This window comes from Petaurus breviceps, unplaced genomic scaffold (assembly GCF_028583685.1).
Source record: "Petaurus breviceps papuanus isolate PSGF00001 unplaced genomic scaffold, PetGlider_PUasm1.0 90823, whole genome shotgun sequence".
NCBI lineage: Eukaryota > Metazoa > Chordata > Mammalia > Diprotodontia > Petauridae > Petaurus > Petaurus breviceps.
Window position 1 is genome coordinate 5,721,190 of NW_027187352.1, and position 27,801 is coordinate 5,748,990.

Below are 27,801 nucleotides of genomic sequence, written 5' to 3' on the forward strand. Positions count from 1 at the left end.
GTTCCAAATATTCTCCCCATCTCTACCTTCCCCGCACCCCAAGACAGCATGCATTCTGATTACCCCTTCCCCCAATCTGCCTTCCTTTCTATCACCACCCTCCTTTTCTCATCCTCTTCTTTTCTATTTTCCTGTAAGTCAAAATAGATTTCTATACCCTATTTCCTGTATATCTTATTTCCCAGTTGCATGTAAAAACAATTTTTAACTTATGTTTTTAAAACTTTGAGTTACACATTCTCTTCCTTTCCTCCTTCCTGACCCACCCTCATTGAGAAGGCAAGCAATTTGATGTAGGTTATACATCTGTAGTCCTGCTGAACACTTCCATAATAGTTATGTTGTGAAAGACTAACTGTACATCCCTCCATTCTATCCTGCCTTGCATTTATTCTGTTCTCTCCTTTGGCCCTGTCCCACCTCAAAAGCATTTGTTTCTGATTATTCTTCCCCCCATTTGTTCTCTTTTCAATCATCCACATCCCTCCATCCCTTTCCCCCCTACTTTCCTGTAGGGTAAGATAGATTTCCATACTCATTTGAGTGTTTGTCATTCCTCCTTCAGCCAAATTTTATGGGAGTAAGGTTCACTCATTGTCTCACCTCCCCCCTTTCCCCTCAGTGTAAAAGCTTTTGCTTGTCTCTTTTATGTGAAATAATTCATTCCATTCTACCTCTCCCTTTCTCCTTCTCCCAGTACATCCCAGTACATTCCTCCCTCACCCCTTAATTTTATTTTTTAGATATCATCCCTTCATATTCAGCTCATCCTGTGCCCTCTGTCTATATATGTGTGTGTGTGTGTGTGTATGTATGTATTCCTTCCAACCATCCTCTTACTGAGAAAGGTCTCATGAGTTACAAATATCATCTTTCCATGTAGGAATATAAGCAGTTCAACTTTAATAAGTCTGTTATGATTTCTCTTTCCTCTTTACCTTTTCATGCTTCTCTTGAGTCTTGTATTTGAATGTGAGGTTTTCTCTTTAGCTCTGGTCTTTTCATCAAGAATGCTTTAAAGTCCTCTGTTTCATTGAATGTCCATTTTTTCCCTTGAAATGTTATACTCAGTTTTGCTGGGTAGATGATTCTTGTTTTTAATCCTAGCTCCTTTGACCTCAGGTATATTATATTCCAGGCCCTCTCATCTCTTATGTAGAAGTTGCTAAATCTTGTGTTATCCTGACTGTTTCCACAATACTTGAATTATTTATTTCTTTCTGACTGCTTGCAATATTTTCTCCTTGGCCTAGGAACTCTAGAATTTGGCCATAATATTCCTAGGAGTTTTCCTTTTGGGATCTCTTTCAAGAAGCAATTGATAGATTCTTTCAATTTCTATTTTACCCTCTGATTCTGGAATATCAGGGCAGTTTTCCTTGATAATTTCTTGAAAGATGAAGGCTGTACTAATATGATAAAAATGACAGTAATTTAAAATTCATAGTTTTAATACTATACACATTCATTTATCAAAGGAATACTTTACAATACTTGATAATAAGAAAATTGTTTTAGAAAGGAGAAACGATTTAAAATATCAAGGGAAATAATGAAAAGATACAGAGGACAATGGAGCAATTGCTCTTCTCAGACATTATTATAAGGTTTAAATATTCTCTGTTTGCTTTAATTTCCTCATCTGTAAAAATATGGATAATAATACTACCTTTTCTCCCCACAATTGTTTTTAGGATAAAATGAGCTAATATTTGTATTGTGTTTTTCAAACTTCAACACATTATATAAATGCTAGCTGATGCTAATTAATATAAAATAGATAGATCAGTGGAACAGACCAGACTTGATTCAAGATGTTCATGCTAAAAATTATTTAATGGCACCTTAAGCAATAAAATATTTCCCAATTATGTTACAAATATATTTTTCCTCTATAACATCAAGCTTGTCTCTGTTGGAAACATTATAGTTTTGTTTCTGCAGTGATTTTGCTGTTTGCATAGTGATTAAATTAAACTGACCACTTTTGACTAAGAATATTGTTCTTGGAACTTCTCACACTGATACCAGATTGTTTGCAGACAATTTCAAAGATTTGACATTAGAATGCAAACTGCTTCTCAACTGATCTTCAAATGCATTCACATATCCTCATTTGTAGTCTGTACACTGTACCAGAGACACTCCCTTATTTCCTCTGAAACCCTGTATTTGTACTTTATTAGCTTTGTAATCACATGGATGAGAAGTTATTAATGTTTGTGTTCTTGCAGCACACATTTTCAGATGAAGTAATCAAAACTATGGCAATATGAAAAAATACTCTAATTCACTATTGATTAGAGAAATGCAGATTAAGACAGTTCTGAAGTACTACCTCATACCTATTAGATTGACTAAGAGGACAGCAAAGGAAAATGACCCATTTTGGAGGGGATATGGGAAAAATGAGACATTAATGGACTCTTGGTAGAGTTGTGAATTGATTCAACCATTCTGGAGAGCAATTTGGAACTATACCTAAAGGGCTATAAAACCATGCATACCCTTTGACTTTGCAATACCACTACTAGGTCTGTATCTCAAAAGAGATAAGAGAAACAAAAAGGAAAAGGACCCATATGTGCAAAAATATTTATAGATGTTCTTTTCTGGGGGCAAAGAATCAGAAATTGATAGAATACCCATCAGTTGGGAAATGGCTGAACAAATTGGGGAATGTAATTATTTTGGAATCCTATTGTGCTATGGGGAAAATGATGAGCAGGATGCTCTCAGAGAAACCTGGAAAGACTTGAATGGGCTGATGCAAAGTGAAATGTATTGTGTATAAAGTAACAACAATATTGTATGATGATCAACTGTGAATGACTTAGCTATTCTCGGCAATACAGTGATCCAAGGCAACTCTGAAGGACTTATGGCCATCCCCAGACAAAGAACTGATGGTATCTGAATGCAGATTGAAGCATACTTTTTTATTTTACTTTATTTTTCTTGAGGGTTTTTTGTCTGTTTTCTTTCACAACATGACTATTTATCAAAGTGTTTTGCATGACTACACATGTATAATATATATCAAATTACTTGCCTTCTCAATGGGAGGGAGGGTAGGGAAGAAGGGAATTTGGACCTCAAAGTTTTAAAAATGAATGTAGCCCTGATGTTTTAGTACCAGAGGGCAAAATAGAGGTTGAAAGAATCCACCGATCATCTCCTGAAAAAGATCCCAAAAAGAAAACTCCTAGGAATATTATAGCTAGTTTCTGGAATTCCCAGATTAAGGAGAGAATATTACAAGCAGCCAGGAAGAAACCATTTGAATATTGTGGAAACACAATCAGGATAACGCAGGATCTGGCAGCTTCTACACTGAGGGATCAAAGGGCTTGGAATATGATATTCCGGAGGTCAAAGGAACTGGGATTAAAACCGAGAGTCACCTACCCAGCAAAACTGAGTATCATGTTTCATGGGAAAATATGGTCATTCAGTAGAATAGAGGACTTCCAAGCATTCTTGATGAAAAAACCAGAGTTGAATAGAAAATTTGACATTCAGATACAAGAAGCAAGAGAAGCATGAGAAGGTAAAAGAGGGAAAAGAAAGCATAAGGAACTTATCAAAGTTGAACTATTAACATTCCTACATGGAAAAACAATAATTGTAACTTACAAAACTTTTCTCAGTAGTTGAAGGGATTAGAAATATATATATATATATATATATATGTATGTATATATGTCTATACATGAGGATATATAGGCATATGAATACATATGTAAATGTGTGTATATATGTTTACAGGTATACATAGATAGAGGGCACAGGACCAATTTAACAGGAAGGGATGATACTTAAAAGGTGAAATTAAGAGGTGAAAGGAATATAATGAGAGGAGATGGGGAGAGACAGATTGGGGAAAACTGTCTCATACAGAAGAGGCAAGGGAAAATGGTTACAATGGAGGGGAAGAATAGGAAGGCAAAAGGGAATGGGTCAACCTTATTCCCATTGAATCTGGCTTGAGGAGGGAGTGAAAGACACACTAAATAGGGTATCTCACCCTCCAGGAGAATAGGGGGGGAAGGGGATGATGGAAGGGAGGGCAGGCTGGGGGGGAGGGAAGTTGGAAGCACCCACTTTTGAAAAGGGACGGGATCAAAGCAGAGAATAGAACAAGTGGGAGGTGGGATAGGAGGGAGGGAAATATAGTCTGTCTTTTACAATATATCTACTATGTTATTGTTTTGCATTAGCCACACATGTACAACCTATACTGAACTGCTTATCTTCCCAGTAAGGGTGGGTGACAAGGAAGGAAGGGAATGAATCTGGAATTGAAAGTTTACAATCAAATGTTCAAATATATATGTGTGTATATATATATATGTATATATATATATGTGTGTGTGTGTGTGTGTATGTGTGTATGTGTGTACATATATATATACACATACATATATATACACTATTATTAATACCATCTTACATGTAATTGGGAAATAAGATATACAGGCACTGAGGCATAGAGATCCCCTGGAAAACTCGAAAGGGGTATGGGAGAGAGCAGATTGGAGGAGGGGCTATCCTATGGGACTGCTATATTGGGGTGGTGGGTAGGGGAAAAACGGGGAGAAAATTTGTAACTCAAAATCTGGCGGAAACGAATGATGTAAATCAGAAGTTAATAAAGCATTAAAAAATGAATGTAGAAAATTGTTTTTACATGTAACTGGAGAAAAATAAAATACTTAAAAAAATCAACCTCAAAATACAATTTTAATGTACAATAAAATTAGGGTTTGATTTGGGACATAGGGTACACGTGATTGCGTTGATTTATATAACCACATGCTGAGCAGAAGATTGCTTCTTAGATAGCTAAATTTGAGAAATTTGTTTGACCTTGCATAATTTTTGTTCATTTTCTCTTGTATTTCTAGAATCTACTATGCTTTGTTGGAGAGAGTACATGAGTTTATAGAATTTTTTGGAAATAGAAGGGGTCATAGGTGTCCAGGACTTCTTACACTATTTACACTCGAGACCTCTTCAGTGCAACTTAAACTGTAGGTCATGACCCCTATAAGGTTTAAGAAGTGCTGAGGCCAACTTCTTCCTCGGTTCCTCACTATCTCTCACTCTTCACATACAAGCTGTCACCAAAGCCTACTGATTTCACCTTTGCAACATCTCAAATATGCCTCCCTTTTCTGTTCTGACATTGCCACCTCTCTGGTGTAGGCCCTCACTACCTCACACCTGTACTACTGCAATAACCTGCAGTTGGATCTGCCTATTTCATGTCTCCCACCATTCCAATTCATCCTCTATTCAGCTGCTTAAGTGATTTTCTTAAAATACAAAAAGTCTAATCAACACACACACACACACACATACACACACACACACACACACACACACACACACACACACACACACACACCCTCTCATTAATCTTTAGTGACTTCTATCACCTCCAGGAACAAATACAAACCCCTCTATTTGGGATTCAAAGCCCTTCATAACCTAGCTCCCTCCTACCTTTATAGTCTTTTTATACTTTACCTTACTCCCCAATACCTACTCTTAGATCCAGTGACATTGGCTTATTGACTATTCCATAAACAATTCACTCTGTCTCTTGGCTCTGGGCATTTTCTCTGCCTGTCCCACATAACTGGAACACTCTTTCTTCTCTTTGACTATTGACGTCCTTGGCATCCTTTAAATACCAGCTGAAATCTCACTAGGCAACTAGGTGGCACAGTGGATAGAACACTGGTTCTGGAGTCAGGAAAACCTGAGTTCATATCTACCCTTAGACATTTACTTACTATGTGACCCTGGGCAAGTCACTTAACCCTCCATTTGCCACAGTGTCCTCATCTACAAAATGAGCTGGAGAAGGAGATGGCAAACCACTCCAGTATCTTTGCCAAGAAAACTCCATATGGGGTCACAAAGAGTCAGTCGGACGTGACTAAAACAACTGAACAACCAAAATCTAATCTACAGGAAGCCTCCCCCAGCCTCTCTGACTCTCAGTGCCTTCATGTGTTAGTTATTCCTATTTATTCTGTGTATAGCTTCCTATATATGTTTGCTTGTTGTCTCCCCTACTAGATTGTGAGTTACTTAAGGGACTGGACAGTCTTTGACCTCTTTATGTATCCTGAGCACTTAGAGGGTTGCCTGACCCATAGTAAGTGCTTAGTAAATGTTTGCTGATTGAGTTACAGATAAAGTTGAGGCCCAGGGAGATTAAATAATTTTCCCAAATCTATGTGATAAGTGGCAAAACAAGAATTCACATTCAGGTTCTCTGACTTCAAATTCAGATTTTTTTTTTCTAAAACACTGGGACCTGGAGGACAGACTTAGAAAGAAAGAACACTAGACCTGGTATCCTAAGACACTGGGTTTGTGTCCCAGTTCTGAAATTTTTTGTCCATGGAGTCACAGGCCAATCACTTCACCTCTCTGTGCTAGAGTTTCCTCATCTTTAAATCAAGGTAGAATAATAATCATCTTATGACCATCTTCTGGAATGTTGTGAAGGCAGTTCTTTATAACAGGTACAGACTCACATGATTGTAAAAGATTACTGTTATTATTGATGATAATAGCAACAATAATAATTAGTAGCATTAGTAACGGGGAAATCTCTTATAAGTTCTTCCTCTCATGCCTTATCCTGGTCTGGAGGTAGTCCTTGGTTTTCAAAGCCATGCTAATGTAGTTCAAGGTCTGTATGGTTCTGTGAAGCTGGAAAGTTTTTGTGTTCAGGGCTGCTGATTAAGTCTATAAAGCAACATACCTGCACATTGAAGAGACTCAACACTAGCTTGGCTGAAGAGTGATCAGTTTTTCAATCTCTATAATTTACTAAAACCTAAGTAAAAGAAGGACTGAAAGCAATAAAAGTGAAGGGAGTTCTCAATCAAACAAAAGCATCTTTTTTCATTAATTGTAGAAAGGTTACCCTCAATCTTAAGAGAATCTCATTTTCATGTTATAATTATCCAATCTGCACAAACTGTTATGTTTATCACTTCCATTTCAGGGAATAGTTCTCTCAGTAGCTTTGGTTCAACTGTACCATTTTCCCTTTCCCGCAGTAGGTTTGTGAGGGGAATGAAGTGACCTTCTGGTATCATAGGATTACAGCACCCTGCTAGGGCTGCCTGTATTGTTGAAATTGGAAGCATTCCTTACCAGAAGTGTAATTCATTTCTAAAATCTTGCTCTGTCTCTTTCCAGGAAGCACATTTGAGACTGAACACCTCAAGCTGCAACTGCACAAGGAATCCTTAAGTGAGCTGAGAAAGGAGTGCACTGCCAAAAGGTAAATGGTGTTAGCACGTTAACACCAGTGAACCTAATGTTGATTCACTGTGGAATTTGTCTGGGGTCTGTGCAAGATGAGGAGAGAGAGCATAATGTAACATAAAAGTCAGAATAGTACATTGGGAAAAGTAGTGGTTCACTAGTATGAGGGCTTGGATTCAGGTCCTGCCTGTGTTGATTCTTTGTTTTTTAAAATTTAATTTTTTTCTCAATTACATGTAAACAAAAAGTTTTAACATTCATTTTTAAAAATTTTATTTCCTAATTCTCTTCCTCCCTCTTTCCCCTTCCCCATAATTGAGAAGGAAAGCAATTTGACATAAATTATACATGTGCAGTCATGCTAAACATTTCCATATTTGTCATGTTGCAAAAGAGAACACAGACTATATAACTAGGGAAAGACACTATCTGCATCCAGAGAAAGAACTGATAGATGTATGGGTGTGTATACCTATTTGTGTCTAATGGTAGCCATCACTAGGGCAGAGAGGCAGAGTGTAGGGAAGGAAAAAAAAAAAGGAAAAAGTAAATTTACGTGATAATTTTGTTGTATGTTTGAAAGGAATAGCAAGTTGTACATGGATTTGCAGTTTGTGTGCAATCATCTTTTTATTATACTATGTTCTGGAAGTGCTTTATTCCATAAACTAAAAATAAAATAGATTTTTTTTAAAATGGAAAACATAAACCAAAAAAGTAACAACAAAAAAAGGAAGTAAAAAAAGTAGCCTTCAATCTGCATTCAGACACCATCAGTTCTTTTTCTGAAGGTGGATAGCATTTTTCATTGTAAGTCCTTCAGAATTGTTTTGTGTCATTGTATCGCTGAGAGTAGCTAAGTCATTCACAGTTGAACTCCATACAGTATTGTTCCTATCGTGTATAATGTTCTGGTTTTGTTCATTGCCCTTTCATCAGTTCATGTAAGTCTCCCCAGGTTTTTCTAAAAGTATCCTGTTCATCATTTCTTATAGCACAATTGTATTCCATCACAGTCATATATACAGTTTTTTTATCTGTTCCCCAATTGGTGGATCCCCTCAATTTCCAATTATTTGCCACCACAAAAGAGCTGCTGTAATATTTTTGTGTATATAAGTCCTTTTCCTTTTTCTTTTATCTCTTTGGAATATAGACCTAGTAGTGGTATAACTGAGTCAAAGAGTCTGCATAGCTTTATATCCCTTTAGGCATATTTCCAAATTGTTCTCGAGAATGGTGTGTGCTTCTTATTTCTAAGATGTCTACATGCTTCTACAGGCTTCCATATAGAGTCTTAATCAAAGCACCAATCCCATGCTTATTATTCTTGGCACTAGTCTTCCTGTTTCTTAGCCTAAAAACTAGCATCATCTTCAGATCTTCATCTCGTCGATTCTTTCATTGTTCTCTCATTTCTTCTCATTACTGCTGCCACTGCTGCTACTGCTGCCACAGAGACCCCCAACCCCACCCAACCACTACTCCTTCTCCTTCATGTTCTCCTCAAAGCTCATCCCAGGAGAGTGCTGAAGGGCTTTCTTGTTTTCCTAGCAGTACTAGTGGCAGCTAAGTGGTGCAGGGCAGCTACGTGGCACAGTAGATAGAACACTGGGCCTGGAATTGGGACGAATCATCTTCCTGATTTCAAATCTGGCCCGAGACATTTGCTAGCTGTGTGACCCTGAGCCAGTCATTTAACCCTGTTTGCCTCATTTTCCTCATCCATAAAAGGACCTGAAGAGGGAAATGGTGAACTACTCCAGTGTCTTTGCCTGGGAAACCCCAAATGGGGCCATGCAGAATTGGCCACTGCTGAAAAATAGCTGAACAGCTATTTAACCTTCTTGCTCTTGCCCATAACTAGCCCATCTTTTCTTCATAACATAAAATTTCTGTTATTCTCCAGAGGTCCTTGTATTACAGCTGGTTCACATTTATCATACATTGTCTCTCTTGCTCTCTGTATGATACTTATGGAAGCTGGGGTGTTCCACATCTCACTGCCATTTAGAAATACTGGTAAAATTTTAGTACTTAAAAGATGAGCTTTTTGTCCATGAAAGGAAAAGCCGTTGCTTTTGCTCTCTTCTCTTCAACTATGGGGCCTAGTTTGCTGTCCATCTTTACTATCTGTCTTGGATATCCTCACTCTCCTTTACTATTTCCTTCCTTCCCCACTCCCACACCAATAGCAAGTCTTTTCCCATCAAAATATGATTTATTTTGTTCTTTTTGATGTCATTTAGAGCTCACTTTATACAACGGCTATGAATTCTTTTTCCAAGAAAATGTTTATGCTATCAAAGTATAAGGTATCTGTATATTCTACAAGTCTTTGGGCCTCTCTCATTTCTTTGGGAACCTTGCTTTACTATATATTTCTTCCCATTTTAACCTTTTCAAACCTTTTCAATGAAGTTACCAAGTATCACAATATATCTTGATAGAATTGAGAGGATTTTACTTCCCTACCACTTCATCTTTATGAACTAATCTGTTACCTAACCTGAGATTATTTTCATTATGTTGTGTTCTTTTTGATGAAAATTATCATAGTACTTTAATACATCATGGTCAAATAGATATTTGATAAAACAAGGTTTGAATACCATTAATATAATCGGTGACAGAAGTTCTTTCTAGGGAGGTAACTGATACTCTAGAGTCAGAAAAACTGAAAAATGGATGGGCTAGATAAGATTTATAAGTATTGGCTCAGTTATTTCATATTGATGATTAATTATTAGCAAGCCACTTTATGAGTTTCCCCTGATCTTATTATTTATGTCATTCTTAATGAAAGGCATCATACATCTATTACCGAATGATAGTCATACCAGTGGTTCTTCTAAATACATGCCATTTACCTTTTTGTGTACTTTAAAACGCATTCACTGCTTGTATTGTGGGAAAAAAGTCTATAAGCATTTGCATGAAAACAGTATGTTGGCTTAGGAGTAGAGGGATCATGAAAAACAGTTCTATGGATGTAAAGAGACATTGATTAGATAATTAGATAATAAACAAGCTACCCCAAATGTCATAATATACATACTACTTTGTTGATTTTTGTATAACTTGACTCAGTTATGCACTCTACTCATTCATATATTGAAAGAATATAAAATTGACTCTATTGAAACTAGAATATCCAAATATAGTGAGAATACCAGAGAATTTAATGTCCGTGTGAAAAACTTTCTTAATTTAACGCATACCATCAATTCAGTCAGGTCAAGAATAATTTGTATGAAATGTGGTATTTTTTCAAGGAAGCATTTTAAGGCCATTAGTGTTCTGCCTAGACTTGAAACAATTACCATGGCTCCTAAGTATAAATAAGTATGGTATTCCAATCAAATGTGTTAAAAAAAAAAAAGACCCAACACTTTATTAATTAATTGACATACAAGGATGAAATCAAACTCTGGTTTCACCAGAAAACTACAAAAAGCAGTTGTTTTGTGCACCTGTGGAATAGTCTACAGGCCATTGAATATAAAGGAAATAGGACACTAATTTGTCCCAGATAGCTTCTATCTGAATCCTATTGAAAAGATGAATAGGATGAGATGCTAAATTATAATTATATAACAATATGCAATATAATTTGATTATTATAGTTATTTCTCATTTATGTAACATTTTATAATTTACAAAGCAATTTACAGATGAGGAAATTGCTTTTGACTCAAGAATGAACTGACTTACTTAGGGTCATATAATTAGTAAGTGACAGGGCTGGCACTTAAAACGGAAAATACCCTTTCTCCTATGCCACATGTCCTTGTACAATATCTTTAAAATTATATTCCTTTGAAATAGTTTTCTGATTTACTTGTTTTGTGAATCTCATGGTCACCAACCATCCTAGGTCAGATTCTGATCGTGAAAAGTCTGGACAATTTCAACAGCCTTCTGACTCGTTTTGCTGCCAACTGGCTATCCATTCTTCATTCTGTCTTCCTTAAATGTTTCTTTCATAAAGCCATGCATTCATAAAGCCAATTCCTATAATTGCTTCCTTTTGCCTATTCTTATTTTCTTGGGTTTGACATTCTAGTCCTGTAGAATTTTATAGAACTTACCTACCTGCCTTATTTTTTTTGTTTTCAGACTTCTACTCTCTGCTCTAATTAAACTAGTCCCTACACTGTTAATTCCTTGCTGCTCTATTATGTTTTTGCTTATATTGTATGTCCTTTTCTTCCTGCTCTTCCTCTAGTCAAATCTTTATCCATTCTCCAAGGTCCAAAGCAAGTCTTGCCTTCACAACTCTGTGAAACTGTAGTCTCATACACGGTTTTATGATTTTAGAGCAGGAAAGGGCTTTAAATGTCATCTAGTGCAATTCCTTCATTTCATAAAGGAGGAAACCAGAATCTTGACAGTTTAAGTTAAGTGAGTTATATAATTTCACATAGCCAGATGTGTGGTACAGACAGGGTGAGAATCCAGGTCCCCAGACTGGTAACTCTGGATAGTCTCCTCTGCTGATGTATCCACATGTCCAGTTTGTTGTCATTAGTTCTGCTCCTTTACTTCACAATGAATGTAAGGTAGTGTCAGATCCAGGATTTAAACTTGGGTCCTGATTTGAAATCTAGGCTCTTTGCCTTTATGCCAGCAGTCTCCTGACTCTAACATACTGATATTTCTATTACATTGAGCATTCTGATTCAAATTGAAATCTCTTTTCTCTGAAGTTTGGCATTTAACAGGTTTGCTTCGGTTTTCACTGCTACATTTTTATCTCCTCATATACATTGTTAGATGCACAAAAATAAAAATAATGTCTTCCATTGCTTTTGCAGAGCGCTTAACAGCAAACATAAGGCAAAGCACTTTGAAAGTGATTTACTGATTGATAGCATTTAGCAATAAGGACTCCTGCTTTCAATCCTTGCTTTTTCTTCTTCTGTCAAACTGGGCTTTAACCTTTGTATTTCAGTTATCTTAAGTTTAACAGATATTGTTTAAGCACCTGCTTAGGTGAAAGACCTGGTGTTGGATCCTGGGGATACAAAGATGAGATAGAGCTCATGCTTGACTTAAAAGGCTGCTCTAGTGCCCTGCTCCCTTTCCCAAATGCATTGGGATTATTTTGGGACTCCCCCCCCCAACACACACACACTTAAAGAATTGATCATATTTTTTAATTTACACTACCTCCTACATTTAGTTACAATTGCTGTTCTAAATAAGTGATTTTGTAATAAACAAAAGTACCACTCCTGGGGAGAGTAAAACTTAAGACTCTGGTAATGAAACTAATATAGGCTATTCTTTATAGCCAGTAGACATCTCCAGAGAGTAGAGGTGGTATGCTTCTCAGGTTTGTATCTTGAGTTAGGTCTCTGCCAGCCAGTGGAGGAAAAGGATTGGAAGAAGGGGAAGGAGAAGATCTTTCCTAATTGCTGTTGGAGGGCAGAAGGGTTTCAGCCTGGCAATGGTTTCTCACTGCCTATCTGAGTAGCATAAAGTTCTGATGTTTCAGATCAGTTTGTGGGAGTGGGAGAATAAGGTACCCACCTTCACTTTAATTAGCATAGGTACTAATATCCCTAGCTATTAATACCAAATACAGCAAATGTTGGGGAAAAGGGAGGTTGTACAAGTTATTCAGCTTCCTATATACCCAGTGTGGCTCACAAGCTTTCCTTCTTATACAGGGAAGCAGAAACTATTAAAGCTTAAAACTTCACTAAGACATTTGAATACATCCTGTATTAAAAGGTCTTATCTCTGACACAAATTAGGATTATTTAGTTTTCAAGTACCCAGGAATGCAGAAACATCACTGGCCAAATGTGATGCTGAGAGTGAGATCTGGGAACCCATTCCTCTCTTTGTTTAAGATTTGAGGATTACTTATCTATAAAAGTAGGAGGCTATTTAAAAAAAAAAGCTACTTCATTTGGACTAAGCTGTGTTGTCACAGTTTTATAAACTGGGAGTAGTGTTCCCAGCTTGTTTAGAGATGTATGACAAAGTATTAAAATTGAACAGGTAAGCAGAGAACAATCAATCAAAGTAGCTTAAGGAGTTTTTTTTTTCCTCTCTTGTTTCTAGACAGCTTACAGATTGTCAAAAGGAATAACTTGGAGGCTTGCTCACCTAGGGAAGATTTGCTTTAAGTAGTTAGGACTTTCCCCTTGGATTCTACACATGAATGCTGACTTAATTGGGGATTAAAGATGGGGAAGAAAAGGACTTCACGGAGATATGATGTTAAAGGGAAAATGGCCTTAATTTACCAGTAAAGTACACGAGTATACATTCATAAACAATATCAGTTCAGTTACATTCACATAGGATGGCTGATACTTGTAGTTATAAAAAATTTAAATAACAGATACTATTGACAAGAATATAGAAGAACTATAGAGATTGAACATCTTCCTCATCCTGACTCCCACAAACTAACTCCTCTTCTGCACTTTCCTGCTTCCTCTTACTTCAGAAGACCCCACCCTTTCTGACTTCCAGGTCCATAGTGCTAGTATCGTATTTATTTTTAACCTACATATGCAGTCAGTTGCCAAATCTTGTCATTTCTTTCTCCACAATTCAAATACGTGTCCTCTCTAGTAACAAAAGCTCTACTCTGGTTGAGGACCATATTACCTTTCTTGGACTACTACAATAGCCTCCTGATTAGTCACTTTACCTCATTTTTCCCCATTCCAATCCATTCTTCACATCTAACAAAGGGATCTTCCTAAAGCACAAGTTTAATTACATTATACCCATTTTCAGCCAACTCCAAGAACGATTACTTCCCAGTTCAAATATGGACCCTTTTAAAATTCTTCACAGCCAAGGCCTTCTTTTTTCAGTTTTATTATTATGTCACTTCCCTCTATGAACTCTCTTCCTCAGTCTGGCCCTCTTGCTGTACCTCACACATGATGCTCTAACACTTGTCCTTATGAGTCCAATGATCTTTCACTGCACCTGCACCTCTTAAAATCCCTACCTCCTTTTAGCTTCTTTCAGGACTCAATTTCAAAGTTACCTTCTTTGTGTGGGATGCCCCTAGCTGTGGAATGCTGTGATAGTAATGGAATATGAAGATTCCCCTGTATTGGCTTGGTTTTCAAACTGATTGTGTTAAAACCCAGAGCTTGTTAATCCCACCTGTGGGATGGACTTGTTGATGTAAAAAGAAAGTCCTGAACTGGGAGGAGCTGGTGACGTAGATTTGGAGAGACAAGAGAGAGGCAGAAGAACCTTTTTGGAAGCAGCACCTCCTGGAGGCAGAGAGAGACTGAGAAGGATTGCTGAGGGCTGCTTTGAATCGCCCTGGACTTTTGAGACCTGCCCCCTGAGCTGCCAAGGACTGAGGAGACATGGCTGTTTTGCTGGTACTTTGTCTGTTTTGATGTTGTTTTGCCAGATTTGTCCACTGGTGAAAGACAGTCCTGCTGTAGAATAGTCCTAGAACCCCTGAAAACATTAGCAAAACCCTCTCCCAGGATTTCTGTAAACATACAACAAGAAAATCCTTCTTCAGGGCTTCTGAACCAACAGAAAGGTTCCCAGACCCCTGCAACAACAGCACTGTCCTTCACCAGTGGACAGTATTCACTCTGTCTGCAGGACAGTCTCCAGACCCCTGCAACAACAGCACTGTCCTTCACCAGCGGACAGTATTCATTCTGTCTGCAGGACAGTCTCAGGGCTTCTTAACCAAAAGCCAGGTTCCAGGACTTCTTCAATAACAACCGGACTGTCAGTTAAAACCCAGAGCTAATACAGGGGACTCTTCATATTCCATTACTATCACAAATGCCTTTCTCCATCTTCTTGCTGTGGGATGCCTTCCCCTAAAAGGTTACCTTCCACTTGCTTTGTATGTATCTTGTATTTATATATGTGTCATCTGCTTCGTTAAAATGTAAGCTCTTTGTGGGCAGGGACTGTTTTTGTTTTTTGTTTATGTCCCCAGGACCTTTGCACCAGTATATAGTAAATATTTGATTGAAATCAGTATAGTAGTTAGTTTTGTTGGTCTTTACATAATTGTTGTAATCTTATGAGGAGATAAGATTTAAGAAAAAATATAATGCAAATCCTAATGAGATAATTGCATAGGAAGTCTAACCAATTCATCATTAAAAGTACAAGGAAAATGAGATCATTTCTAACCAGTGCAGTCAAGGGAGGCTTCTTTTCAGAGATGACATTTTTCAGGAAGGAAATATTTTTCAGATTTCAGCAGGTAGAGATGGCTGGGTAGAGATGCAACCCTTGCCATGCTTGAGAGCTTGACTTAAGCCAGATAGTCACATAGCTGAGGGTGCTCTATGGAAAAATGGCATTTTGTTATGGGCAAATTTACCTTTTATAAATAATTTTTTTCCCTCCTTAGGGAACTATTTTTGAAGACTAATGCACAGTTGACAATTCGATGCAGACAATTGTTGTCTGAGCTTTCCTACATTTACCCCATTGATTTGGTAAGTTATACTGTCTCTAAAAGATTTTCCCTGTATACCAGTTATATTCCATTTTGAAATTGCCTCTCTCTAAACCAGAGTATGTTCTTTTCTTAAGTTGTTAATTATAATAGAATTTTAGGGTTTAGAAATAGGAGGGACCTTAGAGATATAATCCAGCCCCCTAAGTTTTAAAGACATAGGAACTTAGGCTCAACTCAAAGAACCTAAATTCAGAAATACATTGGATTGAGTTTAGCTTATTTCTGTTTCTACAGTTTAATTCTTGGCACAAGCCAAATCATTTATGACAAGTAGTAAAATGAATTGTTACAACAAACTTGCCTATATGTTACTGTCCACCTTTGAGATCCAGCTGATTAAATGATTTATTTTCCTTTATCCTTGGGACTTATTTTAAAAAATCTACCTTGAGTATATTCCCAGGTCTTCGGATTATGAATCTACATTCTCTGAGCTAATTTAAAAAACAAAATAGAAGTGACTGTCAGGAATTTTTACTTGAACAACAAAATGATCGGACCTGATAAGTTCCTTTGCTTATTTTAAATTAACAATGATTTGACAAATGGAAAAGAATGAATTTGATGTTAATGGTAATTGAGATAGGCTATAATAATTTATTGAACTCATTTTGAATTTCTCATCCTGTATATTGGAACTTTTTAAAATCTATTTTTGGGATGAAAATTTCATATGGCTTTTAACTTGATAACACTTTGAAATCATGAAAAGAATATAAAGTCTAAACACTGACTACTGAAGTCTCTGAGATTTTATTAAGAATTTTCTTAAATTTTTAAGGAACTGATTTTGTGTCTTTGGTTAAATTCACAGAATGAGCAAAAGGATTATTTTGTATGCGGTGTAAAGCTGCCTAATTCTGAGGATTTTCAAGGTATTCTTTTCTCTTTAATTTATTGGGAAGGCAATGGATACTTATGTATTTTGACATGAGTGTGTTTTAAGAAGTCATGAGAATGAAAAAAATACATCTTATATCACCACTTCTATGGAATATGTCTAGAGAAATTTCATCTATTTTATATAAAATATTGTTTATTAATAAGCTTCATGATTTTATAGATTCAGAGACTTAGAAGATTTAGGTCTAGAAAGTGACCTTGGAGATCAGCTAGTCTTCCACATTTTGTAAATGAGGAAGCTAAGATTAAGAGTTTTTTGTTGCTTGCCCAAGGTCACACCTTTAGTAAGGATCAGAGATTTTAAACTACATCCTCTGGCTCCAAATCCAGTGCTTTCCCTGTATCCCACTTTCAGACTCTGTATGGAACAGTCCCCAAAGGACTCATTTTACCTCAGGCAGGGAAAGGAACAAGTAGCCTAGATAAGTTTATTCAGTATCCATTTAATGAACATTTATTAACTGGATTTTGCATACAGAGTATTGTCTTTGGGGCCTGGGGAAGAAGAAAAGTTTGGAGAAAAGACACGTTCCAGGCATTAGGGACTCATTTATCTACATTTAGTTAAGGCACAGATACCTAAGTTCTTTGATGTGCTCCAAATAATTGCTTTGATTTATGTAATAATTTAAGGTTTACCAACCACTTCCCTCATAGCTCATAAGAAACTAAATAGTGATTTTTAGAAGTATAAGAAAGATCACCCACATCTTACAGGTCAGGAAGGTTAGTCTCAGAAAAGTAAACTTCTTGGAAGTAAAACTGTCATTCCTTTGCCCTGCTGTTCTTAGCATCTAGCATAGTGCCTGGAATATAGAAGGTGCTTAATCTATTTCGGTGGTTAAATTAGTAAATTAATTCATCAGGACCACATAACTAGTAAATGCTAGATCAGAATTAAGTACAGGTTTTCTGATTCCAGAAGAGTAAACTTTCCACTTGGCTATTATGGCATTTGGTGTAGATAGTTTCCTCATTTGAGGGTTGGAAGTCTTTCTTTCCTGTGCAGGAATCTATCCTATTCAGTCTTCCTAAATTTCTATAATTTGAAGACTTGTTGGATCCTATATGGGGTGGCAAGTGTATGTAGAACCATAAGAGATTAACTTGTCTAGTCATTAAAAAAAATTATCCCTTACATCTAGGCTAAATAAAATAAAAATTAGAGGATTATAGACTGCTTTTTACTGGTGAATTTATCCTTTCAAACTGCAAGAATAGGGGAGGCTAGGTGGCACAGTGAATAGAGTACCGGCTCTGGAGTCAGGAGCATGTGAGTTCAAATCTGGCCTTAACTTAACACAAAAACTACCCTGTGACCTTGGGCAAGTCACTTAACCCCAACTGCCCTCCAAAAAGCAAAAACAAAAAACAAATTGCAAGAATGGTTCATTTCCTTTAGTAGTTGTTAGTTTTTGATGACTTGAACCTCTAAAGCATTTGAGTGGATTGTAAGGCAGCTGTGTGTTTATGGATAAGGGAAGTTTGGATGATTAAATTGATCAAATAAATGGTATTAGACAATAATATTCTTGTTTTTAAAATGATAGAAATTTTTTAAATCATCTTTGTGCTTTCCCCGTTAGAAAAATTCAATTTTTTATCAACCCATGGTTGACCCTCCCCCCACCTGCTTTAATTTTTTAAAAAATATAAGCTGTGCTGTACTTGAGAATATATAAGGATTACATTAGGATTTTTTTTTAATTGGCCAGGCTTTAGACATTAGATTTCATTGTTAGGGATTCTCCTTATTTACCCTCTTAAAAATAATGTCATTTTTCCATTAGACATATGGAAGAGCAATGGAAAGGTATTTGGGCTTATAACAGTCCAGAAGAGTCACTTCAGCAGGTATTCATGCAGTACTTCCTGTGTCCGGAGCATGTGCTTAGATATAGGGAAGATGCCAGGTATAAAGAAGACAGAATTCCTGCCAAAGATGATTTTTGTTGGGAATTGTGACCTTGCATCTTTTGGCTCTAAATGGAGTTAGTACCTGCCAGCATCTTTTCCTTTCTTGAAATTACTGAAGTCTGGTTCCAGTCAGTTTTCTGTCCTGTTGACAGTGTTTGAATAGACAGAAGTTTTCTTAACACTTTGATGTAGAATAAGTAATGAAAATGATGTGATACCAGTTTCATTCATGGTTCCTATCTCCTCCCCACCTTTCCTGGATAGAAATAACTTAGCATGGCTTTCTTTGTGATATCAACTCAATCTGTTTTTATATTGGCATTTCAGATGCAGGCCCATCAGGCCAAGTTCCAAAATTAATTGTTTGGCACATAGTAAGTAAGCATTTAAAAAGGGCAGCTATAGGTGAAGCAGTCCATAGAGTGCTGGCCAGGAGTCAGGAAGACCTGAGTTCAAATGTGCCCTCAGACACTTACTAGCTGAATGACTATGGGCAAGTCACTTAACCCTGTTTGCCCAAGTTTCCTCATCTTCAAATGAGCTGGAGAAGGAAATGGCTAACCACTCTAGTATCTTTGTGAAGAAAATCCCAAAAAGGGTGACAGAGTCAGATATGACTGATAATCACTAAACAACAAATGCTTAATAAATGTTTTTTCATTTATTCATTCTTTTACTTTTCAAAACCTCTCACTCCCCACCCCTGTATACCTCCCTCCTCCCCTGCTCATACAGATAGATACATAAACATGTGTTCTACAGAAAGGTAGCATATTTTGCTAGTTGTAAATACCCAGGATAAGAGAGTTCTCTTTTATAGTGATGGTAGTGTGATTATAGCTGCAGCACTGTCATTTTTTGCATAGAGAAACTTCCATTTTATTATTTCAGTACAATACTTGCACCTTAAATTTGTACTTTACATTTTTAAAAGCATGTTTTTTACAAACTTTATTTTATTGAATCTTCCCAGAAACCCTTGTGAGATAGGTAGGATAAATATAGTAGGTCCATTTTATAGTGTGGGTTACATGACTTGCCCGAAGAAATTTAGCTAGTTAGTAGTGGAATACTGGGATTGGAGCTTCCTTAGTTGTTTATTCCAGTTATTCCTGCTTCCCTTTTGTTTCAGAGTTATTACCTTATGTGATTTACTTACTGAATTTACAGAATCAGTTACTGCGTTCTAATTTAGGTCTTAGCTTTGAGTCTACCTTTTCCCTCACTTCTCCAGTACTGTCAGTTACCAAGTTCTATTAATTCTTTCTTCACAGTATCTCTTATCAATGATTTTCTGTTCTACTATTCAAATAAAAACACTCATTACTTATCCTGCACCCTAGCCCCAAATGTTATAGTAGCTTCAATATTCCTCTACTGTCCCTCTGCCCAACTGTTCTTTGTACCTTAAAAAATTTTTCTTTTATGGCAGTTACCATATTGCTTCTTTACTAAAAAAATCTTTAATAGGACTTTATTACATCCTAAGTAATCTTCACATTCCTTTCCTTGGAATTCAGGGGTCTCCACAATCTGGTACCACCCTGCTTTTCTGGCCATGTGTCATATTATTCCTTTTCTTTGTAGCCAAATGGCCACTCACTGCTCCTTCCCTCCCCCCAAACCAACTTTCCAAGGCCCACCAAATGAACAACCAAATAAAACCACTACTATGTTATGCATTCCTACCACTATGCCTGTATTTAGATAATTTCAGTGTCTGGAATGTGTCCACTTCTCTTCTTTTTTCTTCCAGTTTCTACTAAAATTTTTTTCTAAAGCTTATGCTACCTTCCCAAGGTATTATTAGCGATTTAGCCATCAATAGTCTTGTTTTTTGGACCTCTTGTAGCATTTTTAAAAAATTCTCTCCAGTCTTCAGTATTCCTCTAAATACTGATTCCTTCGCAGCTGCCTACCAGTGTTTCTGATCATTAAAAGCTTTCTTGACTCTATCATCTGCTCAAGCTATTGTCCTATATACACTCCTACCATTTACAACCAAACTTCCAGAAAAAGCTGTCAGTATTCCTTGTCTCCACTTGTTTATTTCTCACTTTTCAGTCCTATTTCTCATTCTTTTTCAACTCTTTGCAGTTTGTCTTACAACTTTATCACTCACCTGAAACTACTCACTCCAAGTTACCAATCTCTTAAAAAATAAAAAAATTGATATTTTTTGTTTCTAAATGACATATTTCCTACTGTCTCCCCCTCTCCCCACCTCTCCATTCCTCCAAGAGCTATCCCTTATAACAAAAAATGAGAAGAAAATTAATTCAACAAAATTAATCAACATATCCAAAAGTCTGATATGCTATACTTTTCCACATCAATAATTATTCTTTACTCCTGCTCCTTCTCAGTTCTGTAAAGAAAAAGAGGGGAAGGTAACATCCCATTTTCTTATCTTTTCTTTGGGGCCAAATCATTATAACTTCACAAAATTTATTTTTTATTTTTTTGTTCTCTTTTACATTATTGTAGTTGTTGTATATGTTGTTTACCTTTCTTCTTACTTCACTTTGAACTAGTTCATCTTAAGTCTTCCAAAGATTCTCTGCATTCATCATATTAATTTTTTTTAACAACACAGTAATACTCCATTATGTACATGTACCATAGTTTCTTTAATCTTCCCTAGTTGATGGGCATGTAATTTGTTTAAAGTTTTTTGTCACTACAAAAAATACTTCTATAAATATTTCATTGCAGTGGGGCCTTTGTTTTTGTTGTTGACCTTGGTGTTTATGCCTAGCAGTTGATTTCTCTGGGTCAAAGGTTATGGTCATTTTAATCAAGTTCCTGGTATAATAATACATTTTTCCATAATGCTCAAGCCAATTTACAGCTTTACCAACAATGTACCACTGTGCCCATCTTTCCACAACCACTCCAACATTGACTATTCTCATCATTTGTCATCTTTGCCAGGTTGCTGGGTATTAGGTGGAATCTTAGAGTTGTTTGTATTTCTCTTTTTATTATTTATTTGGAACATTATTTTATGCAGTTGTAATTCCTTTAAAACTGTTCATTTTCTTTTTTTTTTTTTCCTAAAGCAATTGGGGTTAAGTAACTTGCTCAAGGTTACAAGGCCAATTATTTCTGGGTGTGGTGCTAAGTATCTGAGCCCGGATTCGATCCCAGGTCTCCTGACTCTGGGGCCGGCGCTCTTACTTACTGTGCCACCTGGCCACCCCTGTTCATTTTCTTTATAGTGAGAAAATCATTGATCTCTTAATTACTGATTCTGATGGCTTTTTTCCAGTCCTTATCCTTCTTGACTTCTTGTAGCATCTATTTCCTGCCCTCCTCTCCTGAATATTCTTTCCTCTATGGGTTTTCATAACACTCTTTTCTTTTGGCTATACAACTTGGCTGACTATTCTTCATTCTCTCTCTTCTCATTATCTAGCATACCCTTAACTTTAGGTATACCTCCAGGTTATTTCCTTGGCATTTTCTTTCTATATTCTCTCCCAGTGACTTCTATATTCTCTCTTAGTGACCTTATCAGTTCCCATGAGTATAATTATTATTTCTATGCATTTGATTTCCTAGATGTGTATATACAAACTTAGTCTCTCTTCTCACCTCTACTCTCATGTCATCAACTGGCCCAAAAGCATCTCAAACAAAACAGTTCTGAAATCAGACTCTTCACCCTTTGCCCCAGACCATCACATCTTCTAAACTTTCCTGTTTCTGTAAAGGATACCACTAGGTAGCTGTCTAGGTTAACAAACTTGTAATTATCCGTAACTTCTCTTATCGGATTCTTTTTTCTACATAGCTAATCAGTTGCCAAATGTTTCTTTCATACCTTTTCACATATAACCATCACGTTATTTAAGGCTTTTGTCACCTATTGCATGGGCTATTACAGTATTCTTTTAATTTTAGAAAGGAGCCTTTCTAAAGGCTCCCTGCTTTCTAGCCCATCTTTTATTCAGCTGTCAGAACGATTTCCCTAATACACACGTCTAAAACCTTGTCAGTTTCTGACTTCAGTAGTGAATGCCAGTGGCTCCTTTTTACCTCCAGGGACAAAAACAAACTACTCTGTAGCTTTACCCCTACCCCCACCAATCAGTCATTTATTAAATATTTCTGGTGTGCCAGGCACTGTGTTAAGCCCTGGGGAATGTAATGACAAAAGTAAAACAGACTCCGCCCTCAAGGAGCTTTCTGTCTGTCTGGGAGATAACCATTATCTCTATACACACAAGATAAGTCAGAATTCCAAATCCTGGATTAATCCCATTTCAATACTCTGCTCTTCATTTCCCGATTTTTAGCTCAGGAATCTTTTGAGGAGAAGCATTTAGGGGCACACACTAGGATACCATGTGGAATGAGCCAGTTCTTTGTTCCAATATAGACCCTAGGCCCTAGGCCCTAGACATCATTAAAGTGTTTCATGTTCTGGACTGGTCTTCTGTAGCACCAATGCGATATTTACAGCACCCATGATCATGATCAAGACCGTAACAATATCCAGTCACAAAATATAACAGATTCTCCAGGTAGAGGACAGAATTGAAGCATTTATTTAGATACCAGAAAACCCAATCCCAAAACCAATAAACTCATTCCATCATAGTACCAAAGATATTAAGAAGCCATAATAACACTGAGAACCACAGCATCCTTCAGCCTTCCCACAAACCAATACAAGATCAGTATTTACTCACAAACTTCTCTTTCTCCTTGTCTCAACCTTCTCTCTCTGGCTCTGACTCTCAGCTTCCTGTGGGCTCTGCTTCCCTTTAGCAAACTCCTCCCACCACAGGCTCCATGTGACTGCATTCAGCCTTTTGGGGCAGAGTTTATCTTGGTAGCAGGGAAGCTTCCTGTAGGCTCTGCTCCACCCTTCAGCAAATTCCCTCCATCACAGGCTACATGTGATTTCATTCAGCCTATTAAGGGGCAGAGTTTACTTTCAAAGCAGGGAAGGTCTTCACATTCCCCCCTAGGTCTGTTAAGGGGCAGAGAAGATCTACAAATTCCCATTACATCTTCCCAAGTCATAATCTTGGAACTGCTCAATTTTCATAGCCTGCCTCCAGTGAAACATTCTACATTGATGTCCTTGACGGATTATGGAAAAGGTACATATTTAGGCCACTCTTTCTTTTGTTTGTATTTGCATTTGATAAATAAAATGTTTCCACTTATTTGGTCAGGGTCCTTGTGGCCACAGATTTGGGTGGCAGTGAATTTCTCCAAATTAAGCATCTGAGTAGAATATTTGGTCACCAAATAAAATCTTGAACATTTTCTTAGGAAACACCAAGGGTTAAGTGTCCTTCACCATGGTGATAGGAGACAAAGCAGAAAGGACTTTGATCTTTTGAGTCAGAACTTGTTTAGTAGAAAATACTACTAAAGCTAGAAGTAGAACTGTGGGTATGGCCCACATAGTACAGTTGCTTCTGGCCATTCATCTCCAAAAATAAAGTTGATTGTGGCAGGAAGGTCATATTTAGCCATTTCACCAAAGCTGAATCTTCAGCTCAAAATTATGATGAATCTGGGGAAAAGTGAACATTTTTTCTTGGACCAGGCATTCCCCCAACTCTTCCCCATCCAAACATCATAACCTGCATCAGCCACCATGAAGGCCAAGCTGTTGTTGGGCAGTTTGAAATCCAGTTACTGGCAGAAATGAGCAGACCATGCCGAAGATATGTGACAGAGTGTGGACCTTTCCTTGAACTATTTTTCTCATAAGGAATTTTACTGGACATAGCCATCTTCAGTTACAACTTCATACTCTTCATTTGGGTAGCCTGAGTAAGTGATGATTTGATGAATATTCTGATTCATCAGGTTTTCCTTTCCCAGAGAAATCATGTTGTTCAAGTAAATGGAGCAGACTTCAAGCCACCACGTTTTTCATCTAGCTTGAGTTACATAGGTGGTATCTGAGGCAGGATTTGAAGGCAGGTCTTCCTGACTCAAAGTCCAGCACCTGACGTTAGACACCCAGTGAGGCAGCTCCTTAAATGAACAGAGAACACTTTCCCTCCTCAGGGCTCATGAAATCAGGAAGGTTCAGTCAGTGATCAGCAGTCTACCCTTCAATACAGGACTCTTAGAGGGACATTCCTGTACTGCCTGGTGCTGGGTGGAGCAGAGCTGGGTTAGTCTACTCTGTAGCTTTTTAATCCCTTCCCAAACTGGTTGTAATCTGCCTTTCTAGTCTTAGTATTCATTACCCTCCATCCCACACTCCAGTTTAGCTAAACTGGCCTTTTGGCTGTTACTTTTGCTGAACTCTCCACTTCTAGTTACCAAGCCTTTGCACTGGCTGTTCCATACCTGAAATACTTTCCTCACTTTCCTCCACTTCTTAGAATGAATGTCTGCTTTTGTTTAAACTTCATCTCAAGTTCTGTCTTTACATGAGTCTTCTCTTGTTCCCCTATCTCCTCTTCTTTTCTTGAAATTACCTTGCATTTATTTTTACAGGTTTATTGTGTGTGTGTGTGTGTCTGTGTATGTTTATGTACATATCTTCCCCATTGTGAAGTGAGTTTCTTAAGGGCAAAGGACTGTTTCATTTTTATTTTTGCATTGTTAGTGTCTAGCACTGTCTTATATTTGTTAGATGCTTGTTGGTTGATTATTTCTATAAAGCATTTAGTTGAGTTAATACTCAGTTTAGTTAGCCAGTTGTCACATTTTCTCCTCTCAGACTTTGAGCTTCCTAAGAACAGCCCTCTCCTCGTCCCCGAGGGCCCCCCCCACCTAAATATTTTCTCTTCTCCAAAACCTAACACTGTATCCTATAACACTTAATAAATGTTGAATGAATGAATTCTCTTCTTCTGTAAGATGAATGAGTTGGACTTTATGATTTCTAAGGCCCCTTCCAGCTCTCTATCTCTCTCTAACTTTCCTCTTTCAAGAGCCCAGTTGTTTTCCTTACAAGCAGTGTTGATTAACCAGACTGATCTTGACTTTGGGTAGTTAAGTTATGTATTAGCTGTAAGTACTAAATTTCTATTCTGTAACTTGTGGAAAACAAGCTCTCTACTGATTTTTTGCCTTAATGTTCCTTGGAGGGTATTTCCCATAAATCTGTGCTCAGTGACAAGTGGAAACCCTCAATTTAGCTTTTTGGCTCTGAAAACTCAAAAGCATTCAAGAAGGCCTGGATGGAATGGTACTAAATAAATATCCCAAGTCATATTCTATAACTGTCATTCTCCCTCTTGCTGTCAGCCTTCTACAAGAACTCCAGTTTTCTAATCCTGAAGAACTCCTGTACATCTTGTTTGTGTTAAGCGAAAGTGGTGGTCTGTCACTTCAGTCTGCCTCGTGAAGCTTTTTGATTCCTATTTGGTTTTCCTTTGGAGTGTCCATTTACCTAGCTTGGCTCAAGCTATTGGAGACAGCAGTGCTATAGTTCTTACCTAATGAATATATATTTTATGTATTTTTTTCTAGAGGAATTAGTCTAGCTCTTAAAGTATTTGCTAAAAAATAAAAATCTGACTGCTAAAAAAGTGAAATGTTCCATTATGCTTAAGGAGTTTTAGTCTCTCCTATTCAAGTTAGCTCCCAGGAAGTATAGGTATAGTTTAAAAAAAAAAAAAAGCTTTTCTGAATTGAAATGAATTACATTTTTGAAACCCATAACAGTTTGGCTTGTTTGTTGATGGTTATCTTGATTACCTTTCAAGCAGACCTTAAATGCCACCACTTCCTCAGAGCTTTATAAACTCATTGATTTTAAGACTGGACACAGTTAGAGAACTTTTAGAATAGCCTCCTCATTTTTTAGATGAGGAAACTGAATCCCAGGGAGATAAAATATGTTTTGCCCAAAGTCACATAATGAGTGAATAGTTACTATAATAACAGCCCAGTATGAGAATCTAGGTCAGTCTACTTCCAGCCTTCCATTGTTTGTATTCTTCCAGGATGCTGAGTGGTGATCCTTCCCTCATAGGATCTCATAATACTATGTGTTCATCTTATTTATTTGTCATTTTCTAATATATAGTTGAATAGTTTGTATACCTTCTGTATCCTCAGCACTTGATGATAAATTCCTTGCAAGACACTGTCTTAGTGATCTTTGTATTTCCCCTAGTATGTATCAGTGTATTGCACATGATAGACAGTGAATGAATGATTAGTAGTGTGCAGCAACACACTATCGTCACTTTCTGTATGTGCTTCTAGTAAATTCTTTTTCCCTAATTTTATTCTTTGCAATGGCACACATCCATTTTTCAGTTTTGTGGTATTGACTCTGACTTCCCTGGGTACCTCCCAGTGTGCATCTTCGGAAACCACATTAGGTCTAAAAAAAGTATACTTTCCAAAGTCCTTAGCGGTAGAAAAAATGCTAGATGAGCAAGTCAGGAGGAGTTTAAATTGTAGCCCTCTGTGATTGTGGGTAAGCTGCTCATCTTCCCTGTGCCTCAGTTTCTTCCTCTATAAAACATGAATTCCACCCTAACTTACAGAGTTGTTCTGGAAGAAATATTTTGTAAACCCTGAGGAGCTATTGAAATGAGTGTTAGAGCTTTTGGTATCATTTAGAGAAAAATACCAAAGAATCGGTCTTTAATAGATAATGAAACTACAGAAGCACAGACATTCTAAGTGATAAGCAGAGATTTAAGGAATTGGTGGACGTAAAACAATGGTTGAAATGAGTTCTTTTCTTTTTTTCTGTCACAGACTTAAGGTTCATTTTTGTTCACTTTTCCCCTCCCCCAGGATAACTATCTAGAACCTTACTAGTCCCCTGGAGTAGCATAAGGAAGAGAAATTCTTGCTCTGCTTTAGGTGTTAGGGACGTCATCAGGTCTTACTGGAAAAGCAGACCTCTGAGAACCTGAACTCAGATTTTGGCAGGTAAGAAGACTGTCAGACCTGGAAACTTGGAAGCCAGTCCCTTTTTGGCATAAGCGAAAAAAGTGGTTGGCGATACTTTTGCCCAAGGTTGCCCATGGCTCCAGGGCCAGGCATAGCCCATTACTACCCACTAGAGTTTGAATTTTCCCATTGGAGACTATGGCAGTCTTTAGGTTTGAGCTAATGAAGCAATCCTGATGCAAGCAGCTTCCCTACTAGGAGGTGGTTTTCCTTCTGAGGCTGTGGAAACCCCCTGGGCCCTGTAGGGCTTCACCTATGGTCTCTTTAAAATTCTTTTTAATATAAATTCACAGAAC

The 27,801-nt window shown here is 37.3% G+C and overlaps 1 protein-coding gene and 1 pseudogene across 2 annotated transcripts in view; one reads left to right on the plus strand and one right to left on the minus strand.

Moving 5' to 3' along the window:
* The window catches only part of UVRAG (UV radiation resistance associated), a 415,539-nt gene that overhangs the window by 169,939 nt on the left and 217,799 nt on the right, over positions 1–27,801 (plus strand). For both annotated transcript variants that reach the window (XM_069070876.1, XM_069070877.1), the window contains exons 9-11: positions 7,228–7,312; positions 15,674–15,761; positions 16,599–16,659. In XM_069070876.1, the coding sequence (XP_068926977.1) occupies positions 7,228–7,312; positions 15,674–15,761; positions 16,599–16,659 (234 nt within the window). The remainder of the gene's footprint in view (positions 1–7,227; positions 7,313–15,673; positions 15,762–16,598; positions 16,660–27,801) is intronic.
* LOC138148198 (gastric triacylglycerol lipase pseudogene) lies at positions 18,114–26,904 on the minus strand (annotated as a pseudogene).